A 24,157-nucleotide genomic window follows, 5' to 3' on the forward strand; every position below is an offset into this window, starting at 1 on the left:
CCATGCACGCAATAACACACACACACACACACACACAGGTCTCCCATGCACGCAATAACACACACACACACACACAGGTCTCCAATGCACGCAATACACACACACACAGGTCTCCCATGCACGCAATAACACACACACAGGTCTCCCATGCACGCAATAACACACACACACACACACACAGGTCTCCCATGCACGCAATAACACACACACACACAGGTCTCCCATGCACGCAATAGCACGCAATAACACACACACAGGTCTCCCATGCACGCAATAACACACACACACACACACACAGGTCTCCCATGCACGCAATAACACACACACACACACAGGTCTCCCATGCACGCAATAACACACACACACACACAGGTCTCCCATGCACGCAATAACACACACACACACAGGTCTCCCATGCACGCAATAACACACACACACAGGTCTCCCATGCATGCAATAACACACACACACACACAGGTCTCCCATGCACGCAATAACACACACACACAGGTCTCCCATGCACGCAATAACACACACACAGGTCTCCCATGCATGCAATAACACACCACTTCGTTAGTGTTTCACACACAGAATTTGAAACTTAGGGTAAAGCTATGATTCAGCTGTAGTCCTACCCAGTATGTGTGTACAACACACATACTGTACTCGTGGCGCGCACACACAATCATATGTTAGTATTTTAAGTAGACGGGTAGGACATGCGCGTACACACGTGGTAGTGTTTTAAAGCTCGTTCTCTCAGGTAGAGAAGTCATAGCTGAGGAATGTAGGTTAGACAGAGGAGAGGACAAGGCCGGCGTTCGTGCTTTTGCATGTGTGTTCTTGCATGTGTACATATGTGTTTGTGTGTGATGAGGTACCTCTGTTAGCACAATGTAAACTGTGTGTTCAGTCTGCGTGAAGGCCTGTCCTGTTTCAGTGCCACTGGGACTTGCTGATAATGGGGCACCCTCTTCACCCTACCTCTTTGATAATGACTCCCAGAAAACAGACACAGAATTGCAGTTGAGTCTAAGGTCTGTCTCCTTAGTGTGTCTGGACTAAAATTCTCTGAACAATATTGTATTTTTCTCTCCCTCTAGATAACGGCTTTATTCCAGACTGTCTGTTGGAGGAGGTGATGAAGGCACTAGACCTCGTCTCAGAACCTGAATACTAGTAAGCGTGTGTGCTCTTGTCCAGCCGCCTCAGCTAATGTTTCACTGCTGTTGGGTAAAGAGCAGAGAAAACACAGACAGAACCAGAGAGCGAGAACACTAAACATCCAGAAGAAGCGAGAAAGAGGGCAGGGGATGATGGCGGGGGGTGGGGGCATTAAACTGCTAGCAGGAACACTGAGAGGAAATGCTTTAATGTGCTGCTTCAAACCAGGTTTGGGTTAGCCCTGCCTTAAGGTCAGCCTAGATCAGTCATCAGCTGACCTGACCACACCAACCTGGACAGCTTTCACACTTTGGGGACAAGACAGACCAGTTCAAGTTACAATGGCAGAAAAGTTAGCTGAATATAACCATATTTCTTAGAAAAGACAAGCCGCACACTCTGTGCCTCCGATGCAATACATTTAACAAATGTTTCGACAGCTATGTTGCCTTCAGGGTTTCATCTATAACCATGTTTCTAACTAGCTGGGTAAGTGTGTGTATGTAAATGTGTGGTTTGTTTAAAATGTGCGACTGATCAGGATATGTGTGTCACAAGTTCACAACATAAACAAACACTAAACATCAGGAGTAATTGAGGGTTTACAGTGGGGAATAGTTTGATTCAAAGGGCTTTATTGGCATGGGAAATATGTTTACATTGCCAAAGCAAGTGGAATAGATAATAGACAAAAGTGAAATTAACATTGGCAGTAGAATGGCCTTACTGATGACCAGTCAGTTTGTCAAATTTCTACCCTGCTGGAGCTGCCCCGGTCCACTTTAAGGGCTGTTATTGTGAAGTAGAAATGACTAGGAACAACAACGGCTCAGCCGTGAAGTGGTAGGCCACACAAGTTCACAGAACGGGCCCGCCGAGTGCTGAAGCGCATAGCGTGTAAAAATCATCTGTCCTCGGTTGCAACACTCACTACAGAGTTCCAAACTGCCTCTGGAAGCAACGTCGGCACAAGAACTGTGGGTTTTCATGGCCGAGCAGCCGCATACAAGCGTAAGATCACCATGCGCAATGCCAAGCATCGGCTAGAGTGGTGTAAAGCTCACTGCCATTGGACTCTGGAGCAGTGGAAATGCGGAAATGCGTTTTCTGGAGTGATTAATCACACTTCACCATCTGGCAGTCCAAAGAACGAATCTGGGTTTGTGGATGCTAGGAGAACGCTACCTGCTCCAAGGAATAATGGTCTGTGGTTGATTTTCATGGTTCGGGCTTGGCCCCTTAGTTCCAGTGAACGGAAATCTTAATACTACAGCATACAATGACATTCTAGATGATTCTGTGTTTCCAACTTTGTGGCAACAGTTTGGGGAAGGCCCTTTCCTGTTTCAGCATGAAAGTGCCCCCATGCACAAAGACAGGTCGATACAGATGGTTTGTCGAGATCGGTGTGGACAAACTTGACTGGCCTGCACAGAGCCCTGACTTCAACCACATTGAACACCTTTGGGATGAATTGGAAAACCGACTGCGAGCCAGGCCTAATCGCCCAACATCAGTGCCCAACCTCACTAATGTTCTTGTGGCTGAATGGGAGCAAGTCCCCGCAGCAATGTTCCAACATTTCGTGGAAAGCCTTCCCCAGAAGTGTCGAGGCTGTTATAGCAGCAAAGGGGAGGGGGACCAACTCCATATTAATGCCCATGATTTTGAAATGAGATTTTTGACGAGCAGGTGCCCACATACTTTTGGTCATGTACTTTTGTATTTACAATGGATTTGTGTGCTTCACTGGTTGCCCTTTTAGTGTGGCAACCGGTCACAAATATTGCTGCTGTGACGGCACACTGGTATTTCACATAATAGATATGGGAGTTAACAAAATTGAATTGTTTTCAATTTCTTTGTGGGCCTGTGTATTCTGAGGGGAATATGCCTCTCTAATATGGTCATACATTTGGCAGGAGAACAGAACCGTTATTTTAAAAGCATGAGAACCGGTTAATCTAGTCCCGCAAGAAAACGTTCATGCAAAGCCCTCCAGTATCTGCCTGGAAGCTGAAAATATGTGCCTGTGCTTGTTAAGGTTACCTGCCCCTCCCCCTCTAGCCTACTGATGTTACATTGTCGCTTGATTCAGAAGATGGGGAGTTTTTTTAATTAGCTAGAGAATAATGAATTAACTTGTTCAACGTTGGTTACGGATACTATAGACCTAGTTATCCCGTTTCACATCGGATTTATTAACATAAAAAAAATTGTAAGACGTGTTTTTAAATTCTGGTGCTGCTCTGCACACACAAGCTTTTTAGCTAAATTAGCTAGTACAAGCTTGTAAACTAGCTAGCTGACAGGACATTTGAAGTTCCTCTGTAGAAGCCGCTCCTCTCCTAGGTATAATTCTGTGAACCTAATTCATATAATGCAGGTCATAACAAAATGCCCAGCGCTTCACGCCTCATCCTCAACCCCAGGGATGCAAACCGCTGAAACATGCAAAAAAAAATCCTTGCTAGGGGGAAATGCAGGTTTTAACTACTTAAATAAACAAAGAATATGATCTACATGAGTCTCTGTGTGTAAAATAAAAAATGGTTAATATGAACCTAACTCGCAGCTAAAAAAAATATAAATAAAGCAATTCAATGTTATTTGTTGCCTAGACTTTACTGCAAATGACACTCAAGTCTTGAGAAACAAACAATACACTGATATTGCAGTTAGCCATAACAGCCTTTAATAGAATGCTTGTGACCACACACAAATCTGGCACTTGGGAAAAAAACATCTTATTTTTGGGCAACAGTGCACATCATTACGTTGTACGCTTTCTGTCTGTGGACATCTGTTCTACAATGTGCCAGCAAAAGAGAGAAAGTGTGTGGTGTTCCTTTCACCTCTATAGTGGCATCCAGCTTAAGCCAGCTCCAGCTACACTTGATCCCTGAATCCACTTGTTGATCAAGCGACGCCTAATTTTCATCTAATTCTCTCATTCTGAAAATTAACCACATACTGTAGAGAGAACATTAGTTAACAGATAGTGGTTCGTTTGTAAGCTAGTTAAGATTTCGCACAGATTACCAGGGTCCAGTAAGCACCTAACGCGCAGCCTAGTGGTTAGAGCGTTGGACTAGTAGGTTGCAAGATCGAATCCCTGAGCTGACAAGGTAAAAATCTGTTGTTCTGCCCCTGAACAAGGCAGTTCATGCACTGTTCCTAGGCCCTCATTGAAAATAAGAATTCGTTCTTAACTGACTTGCCTAGTTAAATAAAGGTGAAAAATAAAAACTTTATTTTTTATTTTTTTACCTTTTTATTTATACAGGTTTTTTTCTCATTGAGATAACATCTCTTTTCCAAGAGAGACCTGGCCAATAGCAGCAGAGGGAACAATGTTTCAGACAAAACAACTTACTTACATACACTAACACAACATTAAACAAAACTATAAACACACATACAGTACAACAAAAACATTGTACATTAAAAACACAAACGTCTTGGCTAAAAACAGCTGGCCTAAAAACAATTACACTCTTCTATGATATATACATCGATCAAGTGTTTAAACTCCACCAACGAAACTAGATCATCACGTTTTAAAATGTTTGACAGAATTCCAGGACCACGGAGCTAAGTAACTAAAACTATGTCTACCATGTCCTGTTCTAATTTTTGGTACTGTTAGAAGCAGTCAGAATGGAACCGTAATTGATATTTTCTTTTCTTTTTTCTCTTTTTTTTGCCTGAGCATGGCAGTTAACCCACTGTTCCCTGGGCGACGAATACGTGGATTTAAATTAAGGCAGCACCGCTCTGATTCAGAGGGGTTGGGTTAAATGCGGAAGACACATTTCAGTTGAATGCATTCAGTTGTACACTGACTAGGTATCCCCCTTTCCGTTTCTTTATTGGAGGTAGCCTAGGTGTCTAGTGGCGCATTCAAAACAACTCAGAAGTTGGCAATCTCTGACTTCCGACTTCAGTGCTTTCAAGACAACTGGGAACTGGGGGGACGAGCTCAGACTGGGATTTTCTTTTGTTTTTAACAGTCATCCAACTCGGAATCTCTGGTGTCATGACGTTGCCATCTTTGGGTACAGCAAGCCCCATCCCCTTGTCCCTGTCTTCTACACCCAGGCTGCTGTGATCAGAGAGAGGTTGTAAATTCCTGAAGGAGATTATTTCCTCATGGACACAGTATAGAGAGAGTGAATTTTCATAGAGAACAAAGGAATTTCTTCCACCTCACAGAACTTGAGGTCCGAACAACTTTTATGTTCTGGAGAAGATGTAAAAGATCGGTGAAGAATCCAGCTACGAACTGGTCCGTTTGGTACAATTTTGTGAAACTTATGGGAGACAATACGGCCACATTACCATAACGCTGTTTATATAATAGCCTCAGATATGTTTACATCTAATTGTTGTATAAGATGAATGAGTGAGGATGATACTGTTTGTAAAATTGTGTAAAGTGATTTTGGACTGTTTTAATGAAGGAAACTCCAATTCCCTTTTGAGTTTAACTAAATCAGAGGACTGCCCATGAGCCCAGTTAGGGTCGGGCATCCTGGGACAGGCCCTTTTCCGCAATTCCAAATAAAATACCCACTTTGAGAATTTCTCAACAGGCCATGTTTCCCTCAATTACGAGAGGACAAAGGTTGCAGACCAGCTTACCTCGATAACGAGAGGGCCAAGATTTGAGTCGATGGCTGAATCTTTTAACCATACCACGTGGTTAAACTCTTAGACTATCGATACCAACAGAATAAGAACAAGTCTTTGATATGAATTACTAGTCTGCAGCTAGGAATTCGGTATCATTGAACGCGAAAACTGACAACCGCCGAAACATCAATCCATAACGAAATTAATGAATGTCACTCTGAACTATCCATTCTAACCACGTCAGAGAGGGCGGACAGACACTCCAACAGAAACAAACTTTTCAACAGAGACCCCGACGACACACTGAGCGTAAATATATATATATATTGATTGCAATTGTTCCTGAATTAGTGAGCGTTCATGTGCAAAGGATTAGCATTTCAATTGTTATAAGACAACACACAGTTGATAATTATCTCAGTCGACCCCCACTTCCATTTTGTACAACAAGCCGCTATGCCGGTTTAGCCCACTAGGGAACATTCCCCTATCATTTCTTGTAACCATATTTACTTTGTTTGTTTGTGTGCACTTCTGTGATTGTTTAGTTAGTTAATAAATAAATGATTTAAGACAATTGATGTATGGATGACTCCGAGTGAAGACTGGGTTCGTGCAGATAACCAACAATTTACGACGCTTGGAATGAGCCTAACGTGAGGTAAAATAAAGAATAAGTCATTAATCGGAAGACTAATTGATCAGAAATAAAATATCTGAAAAGTTATATTAGGAAAATTATAACTTTAATCTGAATATTTTCCTTGGTGCCCCGACTTCCTAGTTATTTACATTTGCCTGATTAGTTCATCACCAAATGCTAAATTAAGTCTTCAGTTAATGATAGTAAAGACATGACACTGGCGTCTTTCTCTGACCTGAAAATCACTGTCACCATGCAATCCTTCGTCTATACATTTCTGTGGGGATGTCTTATGGTTAAAAGCAGGGTTTGAATTGATGGGACATGTGAGGATTTCGGCCTTGTTATAGAGACGTGCAAAAAGCATATGTTACCACTTGTTTGCTTAGTCATAGGAAAAGCAACAGTCCAGATTTTATAAAGTGATCTAGGCTGTAACAATGATAAACTCCACAATTATTTCCAGTCTACTAACCTATCGAAAGTCTTGCGCAGCCTAAACATCACAGGAAAATGTGGTTGGTTTATTAAATGCTTCATAATGTAGAGCTATGCAACATACCAAAAAGTTAGAATCGGTATGGGTCTATTCATCGACCAAACACCTTAATAGATACAAACATTATTCAGGAGAATCCCAGCCTGTTTTGATCACAGATCATGATGAATCCTGAACATTTAATCTGTTTGTCATTGATTTAGCACACAATTGCTTACATATTTGATACACGTGTAGACCTATATTTAATCTGGAATTTACAAACAAAACCCTGACTAGGATCCTGACTTTCCCCCATGTCATATTTATTACCAATTAGGCTAAATGTATGCCTATTCATTTGCATAGGCTAACCATTGTGATTAATGCTATTTACCATCTTCTGCTTTTTATGAATAAACAGGCATCAGAGTAAACATATAATTTCAATGCGCCCCCACACACACACACACACAATTACATGTCTTTTTTTATTTCACCTTTATTTAACCAGGTAGGCTAGTTGAGAACAAGTTCTCATTTACAACTGCGACCTGGCTAAGATAAAGAAAAGCAGTGTGACACAAATAACAGAGTTACATGTGGAATAAACAAACATACAGTCAATAATACAATAGAAAAAGTCTGTGCAAATGAGGTAGGATAAGAGAGGTAAGGCAATAAATAGGCCATAGTGGTGAAATAATTACAATATAGCACTTAAACACGAGTGATAGATGTGCAGAAGTTGAATGTGCAAGTAGAGATACTGGGGTGCAAAGGAGCAAAATAAATAACAGTATAGGGATGAGGTACCTGGGTGGGCTATTTACAGGTGGGCTATGTGCAGTGATCTGTGAGCTGCTCTGACAGCTGGTGCTTAAAGTTAGTGAGGGAGCTATGAGGCTTTAGTGATTTTTGCATTTCGCTCCAGTCATTGGCAGCAGAGAACTGGAACGAAAGGCAGCCAAAGGAGGAACTGGCTTTGGGGGTGACCAGTGAAATATACCTGCTGGAGCGCCTTCCATTGGGCGGGTGCTGCTATGGTGACCAGTGAGCGGAGAGAAGGCGGGGCTTTACCTAGCAAAGACTTATGATGACCTAGAGCCGGTGGGTTTGGCGATGAATATGATGCGAGGGCCAGCCAACGAGAGCGTACAGGTCGCAGTGGTGGGTAGTATATGGGACTTTGGTGATAAAACGGATGGCACTGTGATAGACTACATCCTATTTGCTGAGTAGTGTTGGAGGCTATTTTGTAAATGACATCGCCAAAGTCGATGATCGGTAGGATAGTCAGTTTTACGAGGGTATGTTTGGCAGCATGAGTGAAGGATGCTTTGTTGCGAAATAGGAAGCCGATTTAATTTTGGATTGAAGATGCCTAATGTGAGTCTGGAAGGAGAGTGTACAGTCTAACCAGACATCTAGTTATTTGTAGTTGTCCACATATTCTTAGTCAGAACCGTCCAGAGTAGTGATGCTGGACAGGCGGGCAGGTGCTGGCAGCGATTGGTTGGAGAGCATGCATTTAGTTTTACTTGCATTTAAGAGCAGTTGGAGGCCACGGAAGGAGCGTTGTATGGCATTGAAGCTCGTCTGGAGGTTAGTAAACACAGTGTCCAAAGAAGAGCCAGAAGTATACAGAATGGTGTCGTCTGCGTAGAGGTGGATCAGAGAATCACCAGCAGCAAAAGTGACTTAATTGATGTATACAGAGAAGGGAGTCGGCCTGTGAATTGAACCCTGTGGCACCCACATAGACTGCCAGAGGTCCGGACAACAGGCCCTCCGATTTGACACACTGAACACTATCAGAGAAGTAGTTGGTGAACCAGGCGAGGCAGACATTTGAGAAACCAAGGCTGTTGAGTTTGCCGATAAGAATGTGGTGATTGACAGATTCAAAAGCCTTGGCCAGGTCTACGAGTACAGCCGCACAGTATTGTTTCTTATCGATGGCGGTTATGATATAGTTTTTGACCTTTAGCGTGGCTGTGGTGCCCCCATGACCAGCTCAGAAACCAGATTACATAGCGGAGAAGGTACCTGTGGAATTCGAAATGGTCGGTGATCTGTTTAACTTGGCTTTCGAAGACCTTAGAAAGGCAGGGTAGGATAGATATAGATTTGTAGCAGTTTGGGTCTAGAGTGTCTCCCCCTTTGAAGAGGGGGAGGCTTGGGCAAGTGGATGTGGGGGGTGCAGAGCTGTTGATCGGGGTAGGGGTAGCCAGGTGGAAGCCTTAGCCTTTGCTTTCCTGTGTATATTGGTTCCTAACTTCCCTGAAAAGTTGCATATCGCGGGAACTATTCGATGCTAATGCAGTACGCCACAGGATGTTTTAGTGCCGGTCAAGGGCAGTCAGGTCTGGAGAAAACCAAGGGCTATATCTGTTCCTGGTTCAAACATTTTTGAACGGGGCAGGCTTATATAAGATGGTGAGGAAAGCACCTTTAAAGAATAACCATCCTCTACTGACGGGATGAGGTCAATATCCTGTCTCCTAGAGATGAATGTACTTTGGTGCGAAAAGTGCAAATCAATCCCAGAACAACCACAAATAACCCTGTGAAGATGCTGGAGGAAACGGGTACAAAAGTATCTATATCCACAGTAAAACGAGTCCTATATTGACATAACCTAAAAGGCCGCTCAGCAAGGAAGAAGCTACTGCTCCAAAACCGCCATAAAAAAGCCAGACTATGGTTTGCAACTGCATATGGGAACAAAGATCATACTTTTTGGAGAAATGTCCTCTGGTCTGATGAAACAAAAATGGAACTGTTTGGCCATAATGACCATCATTATGTTTGGAGGGAAAAGGGGAGGCTTGCAAGCCGAAGAACACCATCCCGACCATGAAGCACGGGGTTGGAGCATCATGTTGTGGAGTGCTTTGCTGCAGGAGGGACAGGTGCACTTCACAAAATAGATGGCATCATGAGGAAAGGAAATTATGTGGATATATTGAAGCAACATCTCAAGACATCAGTCAGGAAGTTAAAGCTTGGTCGCAAATGGGTCTTCCAAATGGACAATGACACCAAGCATACTTCCAAAGTTGTGGCAAAATTGCTTATTCTTTACCTTTATTTAACTAGGCAAGTCAGTTAAGAACAAATTCTTATTTTCAATGATGGCCTAGGAACAATGGGTTAACTGCCTGTTCAGGGGCAGAATGACAGATTTGTACCTTGTCAGCTCGGGGGGGTTTGAACTTGCAACCTTCCAGTTACTAGTCCAACGCTCTAACCACTAGGCCACCCTGCCACCCCAGGGGACAACAAAGTCAAGGTATGTGAGTGGCCATCACCTAGCCCTGACCTCAAACCTATAGAGAATTTGTGGGCAGAACTGAAAAAGGATGTGCGAGCAAGGAGGCCTACAAACCTGACTCTGTTACACCAGCTCTGTCAGGAGGAATGGGCCAAAATTCACCCAATTTATTGTGGGAAGCTACCCAAAACATTTGACCCAAGTTAAACAATTTAAAGGCAATGCTACCAAATACTAATTGAGTGTATGTAAACTTCTGACCCACTGGGAATGTGATGAAAGGAGTAGAAGCTGAAATCAAGCAGAATGCTATTATTATCTACTATTCTGACATTTCACCTTCTTAAAATAAAGTGGTGATCCTAACTGACCTAAAGACTGGGAATGTTGGTTTAAATGTCAGGAATTGTGAAAAACTAAGTTTAAATGTTTTTGGTTAAAGTGTATGTAAACTTCCGACTTCGACTGTATTCATGCATTAAATGTAAATACCTGGGAGGCAAAATAAGCTAAATAAAACATAAAGATATGCCCATACATATGTGTGTCACATACACATGGCATCTCTGATCTGCTTGCCTCAATAAATTAATACTAGGACATTGGTAGCCAGGATTATCTATATCAAATCAAACTTAGTCACGTGCGCCAAATACAACAAGTGTCGACCTTACCGTGATATGCTTACTTACAAGACCTTAACCAACAGTGCAGTTCAAGAAGAGTTTAAGAAAATATTTACCAGATAAAAAGTAACAATAACGAGGCTGTATACAGGGGGTACCGGTACCAAGTCAGTGTGCGGGGGTACAGGTTAGTTGAGGTAATTTGTACATTTAGGTAGTGGTGAAAAATGATGCATAGATTAACAGTGAGTAGCAGCAGTGTACAAAACAAATGGGGGGAGGTCAATGTAGTAGCAGTAGCAGCGTATCTAGTCTCCTAATAATTGCATAACGGTGCAAGTTAGACACGCCCTGTTAAATAAATACTAATAAAACATGACAAGTCATTTGATAATTTACAATGCCGACCTACCCCGGCCAAACCCTAACCCGGACGACACTGGGGCAATTGTGCTTTGCTTTGCCTTGTCACATTTTATGCACCCAGCTAAGGCCTTGGATGGATCAAGTTATACTGAGATGGGCACAGGGGTATATGTAGAGTCATTTTTAGTGTGGTGGCAAATTAGTTGAGCAGGAGAAGAGGATGTGGTTGCTTGTGGAGGGAGATCAGTGTGGGTGGTGGGTAGAACAGCTGCAGTAATGCTGATTGGTTGCTCTGGCTCATTACATCTTGACTAACAGCTGAAAAGCTGTCATTAACATACTCCCGGAGATGGCAATATATTCAGTATTCACTGAGTGAAGTAGCCTACCATCTCCATTTTACAATTTGTATTCATCAATTAAATAAATTATACTACAGCACATTCAATTACATTATTGTAGGCTATAGACTACTCCTGTATCTACCTTGTACAATAACGTAATCATTGAATGAAATCGCATACCCGTCCACATTTATAATTTAATTGAACCATTAAGTAATACTAGCACATCAAATTAAGTTATTGAACACTAGCCTACTCCGCTATCGATACAGTAAATAATGTTGCCTACGTGCTTTTGACAGTATGGGGCAGCAGCCTAGTGGTTAGAGCGTTGGACTAGTAACTGGAAGGTTGCAAGTTCAAACCCCCCAGCTGACAAGGTACAAATCTGTCGTTCTTCCCCTGAACAGGCAGTTAACCCACTGTTCCTAGGCCGTCATTGAAAATAAGAATTTGTTCTTAACTGACTTGCCTAGTTAAATAAAGGTAAAATAAAAAAATGTTGGCACCAATGCTTCTCACAGTTGTCAAGTTGGCTGGATGTCCTTTGGGTGGTGGACCATTCTTGATACACACAGGAAACTGTTGTGTATGAAAATACAGCCGCGCTTGACGCAAACCAGTGCCCCTGGCACCTATTGCCATACCTCATTCAAAGGAACTTAAATATTTTGTCTTGCCCATTAACCCTCTGAATGGCACACACAATCCATGTCTGAATTGTCTGGAGGCTTAAGTAATTTTTTTAACATTTTCTCCTGCTGTTCATCTATACTAATTGAAGTGGATTTAATTTGTGACATCAAAGGGACCAGGACGACTGATCTGTGTAAAGGAAAGAATGAATGGGGCCATGTATCGTGAGATTTTGAGTGAAAACCTCTTTCCATCAGCAAGGGCATTGAAGATGAAACGTGGCTGGGTCTTTCAGCATGACAATGATCCCAAACACACCGCCCGGGCAACGAAGGAGTGGCTTCGTAAGAAGCATTTCAAGGTCCTGGAGTGGCCTAGCCAGTCTCCAGATCTCAACCCCATAGAAAATCTTTGGAGGGAGTTGAAAGTCCGTGTTGCCCAGCAACAGCCCCAAAACATCACTACTCTAGAGGAGATCTGCATGGAGGAATGGGCCAAAATACCAGCAACAGTGTGTGAAAACCTTGTGAAGACTTACAGAAAACATTTGACCTCTGTCATTGCCAACAAAGGGTATATAACAAAGTAGTGAGAAACTTTTGTTATTGACCAAATACTTATTTTCCACCATAATTTGCAAATAAATTCATTAAAAATGTGATTTTCTGGATCTTTTTTTCTTCTAATTTTGTCTGTCATAGTTGAAGTGTACCTATAAAATTACAGGCCTCTCTCATCTTTAAGTGGGAGAACTTGCACAATTGGTGGCTGACTAAATACTTTTTTGCCCCACTGTACTCCAGAATGTTATGAGGAGTGATCAGATGAATTGCAATTAATTCAAATGAACTGAATCCCTCAAAAATATTTTCACTGAATTTCAGCCCTGCCACAAAAGGACCAGCTGACATGTCCGTGATTCTCTCGTTAACATAGGTGTGAGTGTTGACGAGGACAAGGCTGGAGATCACTCTGTCATGCTGATTGAGTTCGATTAACAGACTGGAAGCTTCAAAAGGAGTGTGGTGCTTGGAATCATTGTTCTTCCTCTGTCAACCATGGTTACCTGCAAGGAAACACATGCCGTCATCATTGCTTTGCACAAAAAGGGCTTCACAGGCAAGGATATTGCTGCCAGTAAGATTACACCTAAATCAACCATTTATCGGATCATCAAGAACTTCAAGGGGAGCGGTTCAATTGTTGTGAAGAAGGCTTCAGGGCGCCCTGGAAAGTCCAGCAAGCTCCAGGACCGTCTCCTAAAGTTGATTCAGCTGTGGGGTCGGGGCACCACCAGTACAGAGCTTGCTCAGGAATGGCAGCAGGCAGGTGTGAGTGCATCTGCACGCACAGTTAGGCGAAGACTTTTGGAGGATGGCCTGGTGTCAAGAAGGGCAGCAAAAAAGCCACTTCTCTCCAGGAAAAACATCAGGGACAGACTGATATTCTGCAAAAGGTACAGGGGTTGGACTGCTGAGGACTGGGGTAAAGTTATTTTCTCTGATGAATCCCCTTTCCGATTGTTTGGGGCATCCGGAAAAAAGCTTGTCCGGAGAAGACAAGGTGAGCACTACCATCAGTCCTGTGTCATGCCAACAGTAAAGCATCCTGAGACCATGTGTGGGGTTGCTTCTCAGCCAAGGGAGTAGGCTCACTCACAATTCTGCGTAAGAACATAGCCATGAATAAAGAGTGGTACCAACACATCCTCCGAGAGCAACTTCTCCCAACCATCCAGGAACAGTTTGGTGACGAACAATGCCTTTTCCAGCATGGTGGAGCACCTTGCCATAAGGCAAAAGTGATAACTAAGTTACTCGGGGAACCAAACATTGATATTTTGGGTCCATGGCCAGGAAACTCCCCAGACCTTAATCCCATTGAGAACTTGTGGTCAATCCTCAACAGGCAGGTGGACAAACAAAAACCCACAAATTCTGACAAGCTCCAAGCATTGATTATGCAAGAATGGGCTGCCATCAGTCAGGATGTGGCCCAGAAGTTAATTGACAGCGTGCCAGGGTGGATTGCAGAGGTCTTGAAAAAGAAGGGCCAACACTGCAAATATTGACTCATTGCATCAACTTCATGTAATTGTCAATAAAAGCCTTTGACACTTATGAAATGCTTGTAATTATACTTCAGTATTCCATAGTAACATCTGACAAAAATGTATATAGACACTGAAGCAGAAAACTGTGGAAATTAATATTTGTCATTCTCAAAACTTTTGGCCACGACTGTACATGGATTTTATGTTGTATGTTGTTTTTTACCCCAACACCGCTTTCTATCAATTTATATAGCAGACCCTCATGGTAAATTGAGTCGAAAGCTTTTTTGAAATCAACAAAGCATAATAATACTTTGCTTTTGTTTTGTTTGTTTGTCAATTAGGATGTGTAGGGTGAATATCTGGTCTTTCGTATGGTAACTTCGTAAGAAGCCAATTTAGATATTTGCTCAGGACGTTGATTTTACTGAGGAAATGTAAGAGTCTGCTGTTAATGACAATGCAGAGGATTATTTCTCTGGCTGCAACATCAGATGACACACAAACCCACACACACAGTCTTAACTGGGTTATCAGCCTCTGTCTGGGCATGTAACACTCTATTTCTGCCTTAAAAGGGAAATGTTTCTCTGTTTTATCACTGTGGAATAAGAATAGTATTCCTGCTCTAACACACAGGAATGTCTAGTGGTATATTTAGTATCACACACACATCATAACTCCTCATCAGACGGGGTTACCGTACATTTCTCCAGTGTTTGCTTTCTTACACCAAATCTTTTACACAGAACATGACACATTTATACCTCAGACAGCCCTTCTCACTACCAGCACCCCCTCCTTCCTCAGCTCCACCCTTCCTCCTCACCTCTACCCCTCCCTTCTCCACCCCTTTGGCCTCTCCTCACTTGCACCCCATCGCCCTCCCTCACCCCTCCCCTCCTCGCCTCCACCCTTTCTCTAGCTCTCACCCAATGTCCCTTCTCAATTCCCCCTTCTCTCCCTCCAACTGACACAAGTTTTATCATTGCTTTAAAACAGGGACAATTTTTAAGATTTTCTGAAGAATTGGAGGTATGTCTCATTGCTGTGCTTAGACTATAAGATCATGTTGAAATGTTTGACAAACGTAACTCTTTCCTCTCTTTCTCTCCCTCGCTCCGTGTCCAGTGTGAGTCTGATGAAGAGTAAGTTGGATCCAGAGGGCTTGGGGATCGTGCTGCTGGCTCCGTTCCTCCTGGAGTTCTTCCCTGATCAGGTAACTGAAGAGGAGCTGAGATACTTCAAAGCTGCAGCAATATCCATAAAACAAACTGCAAAGACCGATAAACAAGAAATATCTTTGGCGTATGCATGTACGTACATGAGCGCTTCCGTTTTGTTAGTGGTTTGTGGCTGACGATGGATATGAATTTGTTGAATCAAATCTTTTACAGCAATGCAATGGTGACTGAAATGTTTAAATATATGTTTACACAAACCCCTGCTCAGACAGGGTCTCAGTGGCAGGGAACCATTTCTGAAGAGAGGGAGAGCGAGAGGCAAAGAGAAAGAGGTGGGAAAGGAAGGTGGGGACAAAGAGAGAGGAGCGGGAAGTGTGTTAAAGTGATCAGGGCTTCGGGGACTCACCAGAGGAATGGCCCTCGGCCACAAAGAAATTATACTGCCATTAGCCAACTGGAGACAGACACACACACACAGACTGAGGTTATGGTTTCACATAAACACACTCACACAGTCTATTAGCATTCTGGAACGTCCCAACAAAGTGTTTGGGCCTGTGTCGTTATTGACTGGTTTCTAATATAGGCTGTTCTGTGGGATTGGGGTTAGGGTTTTACATGCGTACACACACACACATACGTGGGTTATGGGTTTCAGGCTAAAGTATGCTGAATTGTCTGTGGGTTATAGAATGTTCTCTTGTCAAACTGTGGGTTCCGATATACCCACATCTTCCAGAGCAGAGTTATCGACACACACACCCCAGGGATGATTGTTAACTGGTTTATATATTGTGTTTACAGGATACTGGAATCCCAGACTCCTTCCCTGTCTACCACTACAATGGCCTGAAACAGTCCAACCACAATGAGAGGGTAAGATATATGTAACTGATGTGAAATGGCTAGCTAGATAGCGGTGGTGCGCCCTGATAGCGTTTCAATCCGGTGACGTCACCGGATTTTGTGGAGCGATGGGTAACGATGCTTTGAGGGTGGCTGTTGTCGATGTGTGCAGAGGTCCCTGGTTCGAGCCCAGGTTGGGGCAAAGAGGGACGGAAGCTATACTGGTTGCTACGGAAAGGGAGGTCAAAAGGGGGGTAAGAATGAGAATGTAATGTGTGTGTGCATACTGACTGTGTGTGTGTGTGTGTGTGTGTTTCTCTTTGTCAGGTGGAGTATGTGCAGGGTTCAGCCCTGGTCCTGGGCTTTGAGGACCCCATGGTGAGGACAGATGACACTCCAGTGAAGCGCTGCCTCCAGACCAAGTGGCCCTACATAGAACTGCTGTGGAATACTGACCGCTCCCCTTCACTTAACTAACTCAATGCTAGGGTCGTAGAGGACTGACTGATCTCTAAAGGAAAGAAGGCCACAAAGACTGAGAGACACAGTGCATGTACACTGCTGCACACACAGGAATTTGCTCACTGTCCTGGGCAGGAGAAAAACACACACAGAACATATACGCCACTACACACACTTGACATACAGACACACTTGTGTACTGTTAACTCTGTTGTGTTTTACATGTAAATGAAGTCACAGGATGTTTTTGGTTTGTTGTAAAAAGCTGAATGACTTATCACTCTATAGATGACTCTGTTTTATACTCTGGGATATATTCACCTAATAAGAACTACATATAAAGGAGATAGCTGACCTCGTTGGAATGTAAACCTGTAACTGACTGACTGGATCTATGCTTCTGTACCACCCAGCTGTCTGACTGTTAAAGAGAAACAACCAAAGCTTTTTCCAAGACGCGCGTGCACACACACACACACACACACACACTCTCCTATTCTAACTACAGCTAATTTAGTTTGACCTCTTAGTACTGAGGCAGGGTATCCCTGACCCAGATTAGGTTTACTGCATTATCCATTGAAATGGTCCAGGAGCAGCCTAAATCTGGGGCTGGGAAACTAGCCTCAAGGGTTTTCACAGGAGATTAGAGTAAAAGGGTAACGCACACACATACACACACCCTGGTGTTTACAGCATAAAGGGACCAATCACAGCAGCGATATGAGGAAATTCCTCCTGTTTAGTGGTTTGACCTGGGAGTAGAACCTTTGGCTGGTTTTACACTTCGGGTGACTTCTCTCTTCATACCAACACAGGAAGTGATATGGTATTCATGTATTTATTGCCCCCCCCCCCCAAACTAATAAACCTGTTTTTCTTCACTTGTGTGTGGGCTCGTTCGATGTTGCAGGTGACTGCCGACTGACTAATCTACACATCACCTTGCATCGTAGTCTCACCTAACCATCCGTCTATTTGCATCATAAGTAACTGCTCATTATTGTTTGTAGATCAGTCAGTCACAATTTACCCACAATTCATCATTGATTTCAACAGAATGCTCTCGAACATGGCCTGTATGTATGTGCTTGCATGTCTGTCAGTCTGTGGTGTATGTGTGTTATTGGAAAGGGGATATGTTTGTTGGATGAGTCTGGGAGATGGAGAGAACAATAACGGATGGTTGAACTATTGAGCGCACACTGAAACTCATACAAATTAGAATGCTTTTACCTGGTGAATGACCATAACACAGGCATGTGGCACACCAAAGAGAGGAGCACTACTCTTGTTCTAGTCCTCTCGGTGTGTGTGTACACGCACACGCATGTGTATCCTCGCCAGGTAAAGTTTCTAAGAACTGATATCCTGTTGATTATCTGAAGTCTCTCTTTTCATTCTGTTCATCTTGGATTTACACGAAACAGTTGAGAAAGAACAGTCCACCTCAACATTGTTCAAAAGGGCAATTTTAAGAGTGCTGTTCACGTGTGTGTACACTGGGTTAAACTGTCCACCTCTGGATGCCTGCACACAGCAAGAAGAAACATGCTCACACAGCATATGTGCTCTATGAGAATGGCAGGTATACAGGCACGGTACATTCTATGTTTGTGTCTGTCTGTTGTTGGTCACCATATGCATGTGTGAGACCATATGCTCGTCTGTAATGTAATGAGCCACTATGGTTCCATCTGTCTCTGGAGTTCAACATTGACATTAACTCATGGGAAAAAAAGGATCATCCCTTTTTCAGGGGCCTGTATTTCAAAGATAATTTGCAAAAATCAAATACCTTCACAGATCTTCATTGTAAAGGGTTTTACCTGTTAGTGATCCCTTCGCGCGCCAATCCCTTTAGAGGGATCGATTTGACAACATCCAGTGAAATTGCAGAGCGCCAAATTCAAACTACAGAAATATCAATATTCAAGATAACCGAAAATATAAGTGTAATACATCAAAATAAAGCTTAACTTCATGTTAATCCAGCTGCAGTGTCAGATTTCAATAAGGCTTTACGGCGAACGCAGACCATTTGATTATCTGAGGACAGCGCCCCGATTACAAACACATGAAAATAATTTTCAACCAGGCAGGTGGTGACACAAAAGTCAGAAATAACAATATAATAAATGCCTTAACCTTTGAAGATCTTCTTCTTTCTGCACTCCAAAATGTCCCAGAAACATCCTTTTGTTCGATAATGAACTTTAAACTTCAGAGTGTTTACTATCCAAATCTACCAATTTTATGCATATCTTAGCTTCTGGGCCTGAGTAACAGGCAGTTTAGTTTGGGCACGCTTTTCATCTGGATGTGAAAATACTGCTCCCTATCCCTAAGAGGTTTTAAACACTGTTTCCCATGCTTGTTCAATGAACCATAAACGATTAATGAACATGCACCTGTGGAACGGTAGGCAATTAAGGTCACATTTATGAAATCTTAGGACACTAAAGAGGGCTTTCTACTGACTCTGAATAACACCAAAAGAAAGATGCCCAGGATCCCTGCTCATCTGCGTAAACGTGACTTAAGCATGCTGCAAGGAGGCATGAGGACTGCAGATGTGGCCAGGGCAATAAATTGCAATGTCCGTACTGTGAGATGCCTAAGACAGAGCTACAGGGAGACAGGACGGACAGCTGATCGTCCTCGTAGTGGCAGACCACGTGTAACAACACCTGCACAGGATCGGTACATCCGAACATCACACCTGCGGGACAGGTACAGGATGACAACAACTGCCCGAGTTACACCAGGAACGCACAATCCCTCCATCAGTGCTCAGACTGTCCACAATAGGCTGAGAGAGGCTGGACTGAGGGCTTGTAGGCTTGTTGTAAAGGCAGGACCTCACCAGTCGTCACTGACAACAACGTTGCCTATGGGCACAAACCCACCATCACTGGACCAGACAGGACTGGCAAAAAGTGCTCTTCACTGACGAGTCATGGTTTTGTCTCACCAAGCGGGATCGATTTGGAGGTGGAGGGTCCATCATGGTCTTGGGCGGTGTGTCACAGCATCATCGGACTGAGCTTGTTGTCATTGCAGGCAATCTCAACGCTGTGCGTTACAGGGAAGACATCCTCCTCCCTCATGTGGTACCCTTCCTGCAGGCTCATCCTGACATGACCCTCCAGCATGACAATGTCACCAGCCATACTGCTCGTTCTGTGCGTGATTTCCTGCAAGACAGGAATGTCAGTGTTCTGCCATGGCCAGCGAAGAGCCCGGATCTCAATCCCATTGAGCACGTCGGGACCTGTTATTTCTGAGGGTGAGGGCTAGGGCCATTCCCCCCCAGAAATGCCCGGGAACTTGCAGGTGCCTTGGTGGTAGAGTGGGGTAACATCTCACAGCAAGAACTGGCAAAACTGGTGCAGTCCATGAGGAGGAGATGCACTGCAGTACTTAATGCAGCTGGTGGCCACATCAGATACTGACTGTTACTTTTGATTTTGAACCCCCTTTGTTCAGGGACACATTATTCAATTTATGTTAGTCACATGTCTGTGGAACTTGTTCAGTTTATGTCTCAGTTGTTGAATCCTGTTATGTTCATACAAATATTTACACATGTTAAGTTTGCTGAAAATAAATGCAGATGACAGTGAGAGGACATTTCTTTTTTTGCTGAGTTTACATTAGCAGGGAGGGAGGGAAAGGGTAGATTGAGATGGAGAGAGAGGTACGGACAGCAAGAGGATTGCCGAGAGACGTAAGGAAAGAGATTGAGAACAGCAGAGGGAAAGAGAAGGGGGGAGGGGTAAAGGAGGAAGAGGGCATGTGAAGGGGAGGGGTTAAGGAGAGTTGGGGAAACTTGTCTGAATTCTCCATCTGGTAGGTCAAGGTTGTTCACTGTGACTCCCTCTCATCACCATGCAGCCTCAGATTCTATAACACACACACTCAGACACACACAACATACACAACCCCACCTGGTTCATATCACTTGTCTGAAAATATGAAGAAGTGGTTTACAGTAACATCCTAACTCTACACACGCACACAGTGACATAGAAATGCATACGTTTCAGCCTAAGTACTTCATTTTGGTCCATAGCTAAATAAATTGTTACTAAGGTCATTACAGATGTTTGGACAATGTGGTCCACATAAGTCATGTTACTCCAACACAAATGGACATAAAGTATCTCCTAAACATGTTCCTCATAACAGCTGAGAAAGACCAGTACTCCCCAGCACACTGTCACAGTTTTACAGCTCACTATGACTATATGAGACTTTCCGTCTTTTGACAACAAACATTCTAAAGTTCAGATTAAATTAAAACTCTCCTGATGCTGATTAGGAGCAGACTGAGTTAATGCAGAAACACACACACAGGACACACACACACACACTGGAGGAGTGATGTGAGCATAGTGGATTTTTCTGCTTTGATAAGATTACACTGTATATCTACAGGATGTTGGCTATGCAGGCAAGATGGCTAAAAAAAACGCACACCCACACATTGTGTCTGAATCAGAATAGGCTACGAGTTTATTTATAGCTTAACTTTTGGGAGAGGACTCGCGCAGGACAGGGGATTGGTAACGCGTGCGTTGAAAACCCATCACACACATACACACACATAGGCCTACACACACAAACACATTTCGACACACACATACAACGTGATAGGCCTAACCCGTCTTTAGTTTTAGTGCTCAGGCTGGCGTGTTTAACTTTAGATCTCAGTAATAATTACGCGAGATAATTACCGGTGATTATTCTTTAATGGAAGGAAACGCACCTCATTAAACCGGTGCGGTCAGAATAAACGGTTTAATAATAAAACGCCGCGAAACCCGAATCTGTAATATCAGACATATCAGTATCACCACACTGACTGAAGTCATATCATATTATATGGCCATTGTGCGTGCGCGTGTGTGTGAGCGAGCGAGAAAGAGAGATAGATCATTAATACATCCAGTTTATAATATTTATTGCTTCACGATCAAAACCTACGAAATGAGAAAATCGCTTTTTTCCCCATAAAACGATAGCTTGATGTAGCAGCCCCTTGGAGCGCGTTCTAATGTGGTCTGGATGCGGTCTTGAAGGGGGCGCGGGGGGTCGAAGTGTTGCGCAACCGGGGCGCGCACAGAATTACAAGCGCGACGCCGCAGCGACAGGAGTCTGGCTACAGGCTGCAGAGTGTGTGTGAGTGAGAGCATCTATAGGTCTGACCCGGAGGAGAGTGTGTGTGTAGCTTGTGTGGGAGACAGAAGGGAGAGCGGAACGCACGGGCACAACTTTGGATAACTCACCCGGCAGGACAGAAACACCTCTCTCGCTCCATCTCTTCTATCATCTATCTCTCTCATTGCTAACGGATTCAAGCGGCGTGATAGACTACTGCTCTGGCTGCGGGGAAGATGTTAATGTGTGCTTATAGGATGTGCACGTTCGGTGGGATGTTGTGTCGCGTGGTGCCGGTGCTGTGGCTGGTCCTTTCGGTGGTCTCGGGGTTCAACCTGCATGCGGAGCGCCCGGCCGTGTACGGAGGACCAGAGGGCAGCTACTTTGGTTACTCCGTGGACTTCTACCGACCGACCCCCGAAAGCAGCACGTGAGTGACAACAGTCCGAGACCACAACTATCACTTTAAAACATTGCATTTTTGATGTTGTTAATGTAAATTTGGAACAGCCTACAAAGGTCTGCTGGTTCATGTTGGGTTAATATGAATTAGGTCTGGAATCCCAGAAAAACATGTCCGAACAGAGAGATGGGTTCACTCTCCTAATAAAATAGTAGAATAGAATATCATTAATTCAACAGGAAATTCGTCTCGCAAGTGAACACAAATACAGTTACAAATGTCACAGAATAGTAGACTAAGTTGGGACCGTTTTCCAAGCACACCAATATTTCATAGTGCTAGTAGCCAACTGTACTTATGCTTTCTGTGCTGACTCTGTAATTTGTAAAGGAACGGAGGACTGTTTTATTACCAAGATGCTCCTATCATGTTTCTTGTTTCAGCTCCTTAGTTTTATGCACTGGATAAGAGCTTCCGCTAAATGACTAAAATATTAATGTGTCTTGCCCAATGAATATGTGTAATTATCTGTCTCTCTAGCAGTGTGTGTGTCTCTATGTGCTAAAGACCATTTATTTCTCTTAAGTTTTGTGTGAACATTCGGTTAGTGGTATTATATCTCTGTCATGACTGTGTCCCTGCAGGTTGAGTGTGTTGGTGGGAGCGCCCAAGGCCAACACATCCCAGCCAGGCATCATAGAGGGAGGAGCTGTCTACTACTGTCCCTATCCCCCAAACCCTGACTCCACCAAGCAACCCTACAGCTGCACACAGATACCCTTCGACAACGCCAGTGAGTTACACCATGCGGTGTACCTGTGTGTGTGTGTGTGTGTGTGTGTGTGTGTGTGTGTGTGTGTGTGTGTGTGTGTGTGTGTGTGTGTGTGTGTGTGTGTGTGTGTGTGTGTGTGTGTGTGTATGTGCTAGTTCTGCTCGTACAAAGTTCATGAGTGAGTATGAAGGGGTTAACTCCTGCCCATGTGGTTGGCTTCAGGTTTCAGGAGCACAGAAGAACCGTACGTGTGTGTGTGTGTTCCTGTTAGAAGTGTAATTTCACCCGATGCACTTCATCCGGACAAATAACAGAACACAAGAGAGCGCCCTCACCACTAATGTGTGTAAGTGTGTGCATGTTCCGTGTGTGTGTGTGTGTGTGTGTGTGTGTGTGTGTGTGTGTGTGTGTGTGTGTGTGTGTGTGTGTGTGTGTGTGTGTGTGTGTGTGTGTGTGTGTGTGTGTGTGTGTGTGTGTACAGAGGGCCATAGAAAAATAACTACTATTCATTTCTATGAGAAAGATATGTTAGTGGGTGGTGGCTGAATGCATCTGTCTGTCTGGTGTTCTGGAATTCTGGTACTGTCACCCCTGGTTCTTTACTGAAAACGACTTGCTGTTGCACTAATCGGTCTATTCTGATAGGATGGGCAATCAATTTCATAGAGATGAATAACTCCTCTACTCCCGTTCTCCCTAAATCTCTGCCTCGCTTCCTCTCTCTCTCTCTCTCTCTCTCTCTCTCTCTCTCTCTCTCTCTCTCTCTCTCTCTCCATCACTCTCTCAATTATCCTGGGGGAGGGGTAAAGTGTGAGTGTGTATGAAGCGGTCAGGGGGCTAGTCTGGGGTAAACTGTGAGCACATGGGAATTTAGTTTCCCTTTGAGACTGGAGGGGATAAGAGGGAGGGGAGGTCTGCTTTTTATTAGATCTTCAAATTCATCCTTGTGTGTGTGTGTGTGTGTGTGTGTGTGTGTGTGTGTGTGTGTGTGTGTGTGTGTGTGTGTGTGTGTGTGTGTGTGTGTGTGTGTGTGTGTGTGTGTGTGTGTGTGATTGATGTGCATGGATCTGGTGGATATGGCTAGAGTTACTGTAGCCTCATTAAT

At 43.7% G+C, this 24,157-nt stretch overlaps 2 protein-coding genes across 2 annotated transcripts in view; both read left to right on the forward strand.

Moving 5' to 3' along the window:
- mindy3 (MINDY lysine 48 deubiquitinase 3) overlaps positions 1-17,579 on the forward strand; it is a 43,420-nt gene extending 25,841 nt beyond the window's left edge. Inside the window, exons 12-15 of the mRNA XM_029623267.2 lie at positions 1,104-1,179; positions 15,354-15,441; positions 16,211-16,282; positions 16,580-17,579. Coding sequence (XP_029479127.1) covers positions 1,104-1,179; positions 15,354-15,441; positions 16,211-16,282; positions 16,580-16,729 — 386 coding nt within the window. The 3' untranslated portion in view covers positions 16,730-17,579. The remainder of the gene's footprint in view (positions 1-1,103; positions 1,180-15,353; positions 15,442-16,210; positions 16,283-16,579) is intronic.
- A 4,270-nt stretch (positions 17,580-21,849) lies between these two features.
- Positions 21,850-24,157, forward strand: part of LOC115114100 (integrin alpha-8-like) — a 71,487-nt gene continuing 69,179 nt past the window's right edge. Inside the window, exons 1-2 of the mRNA XM_065008966.1 lie at positions 21,850-22,307; positions 22,925-23,073. Coding sequence (XP_064865038.1) covers positions 22,114-22,307; positions 22,925-23,073 — 343 coding nt within the window. The 5' untranslated portion in view covers positions 21,850-22,113. The remainder of the gene's footprint in view (positions 22,308-22,924; positions 23,074-24,157) is intronic.

The sequence above is a fragment of the Oncorhynchus nerka genome, linkage group LG3 (genome assembly GCF_034236695.1).
Source record: "Oncorhynchus nerka isolate Pitt River linkage group LG3, Oner_Uvic_2.0, whole genome shotgun sequence".
Classification (NCBI taxonomy): domain Eukaryota; kingdom Metazoa; phylum Chordata; class Actinopteri; order Salmoniformes; family Salmonidae; genus Oncorhynchus; species Oncorhynchus nerka.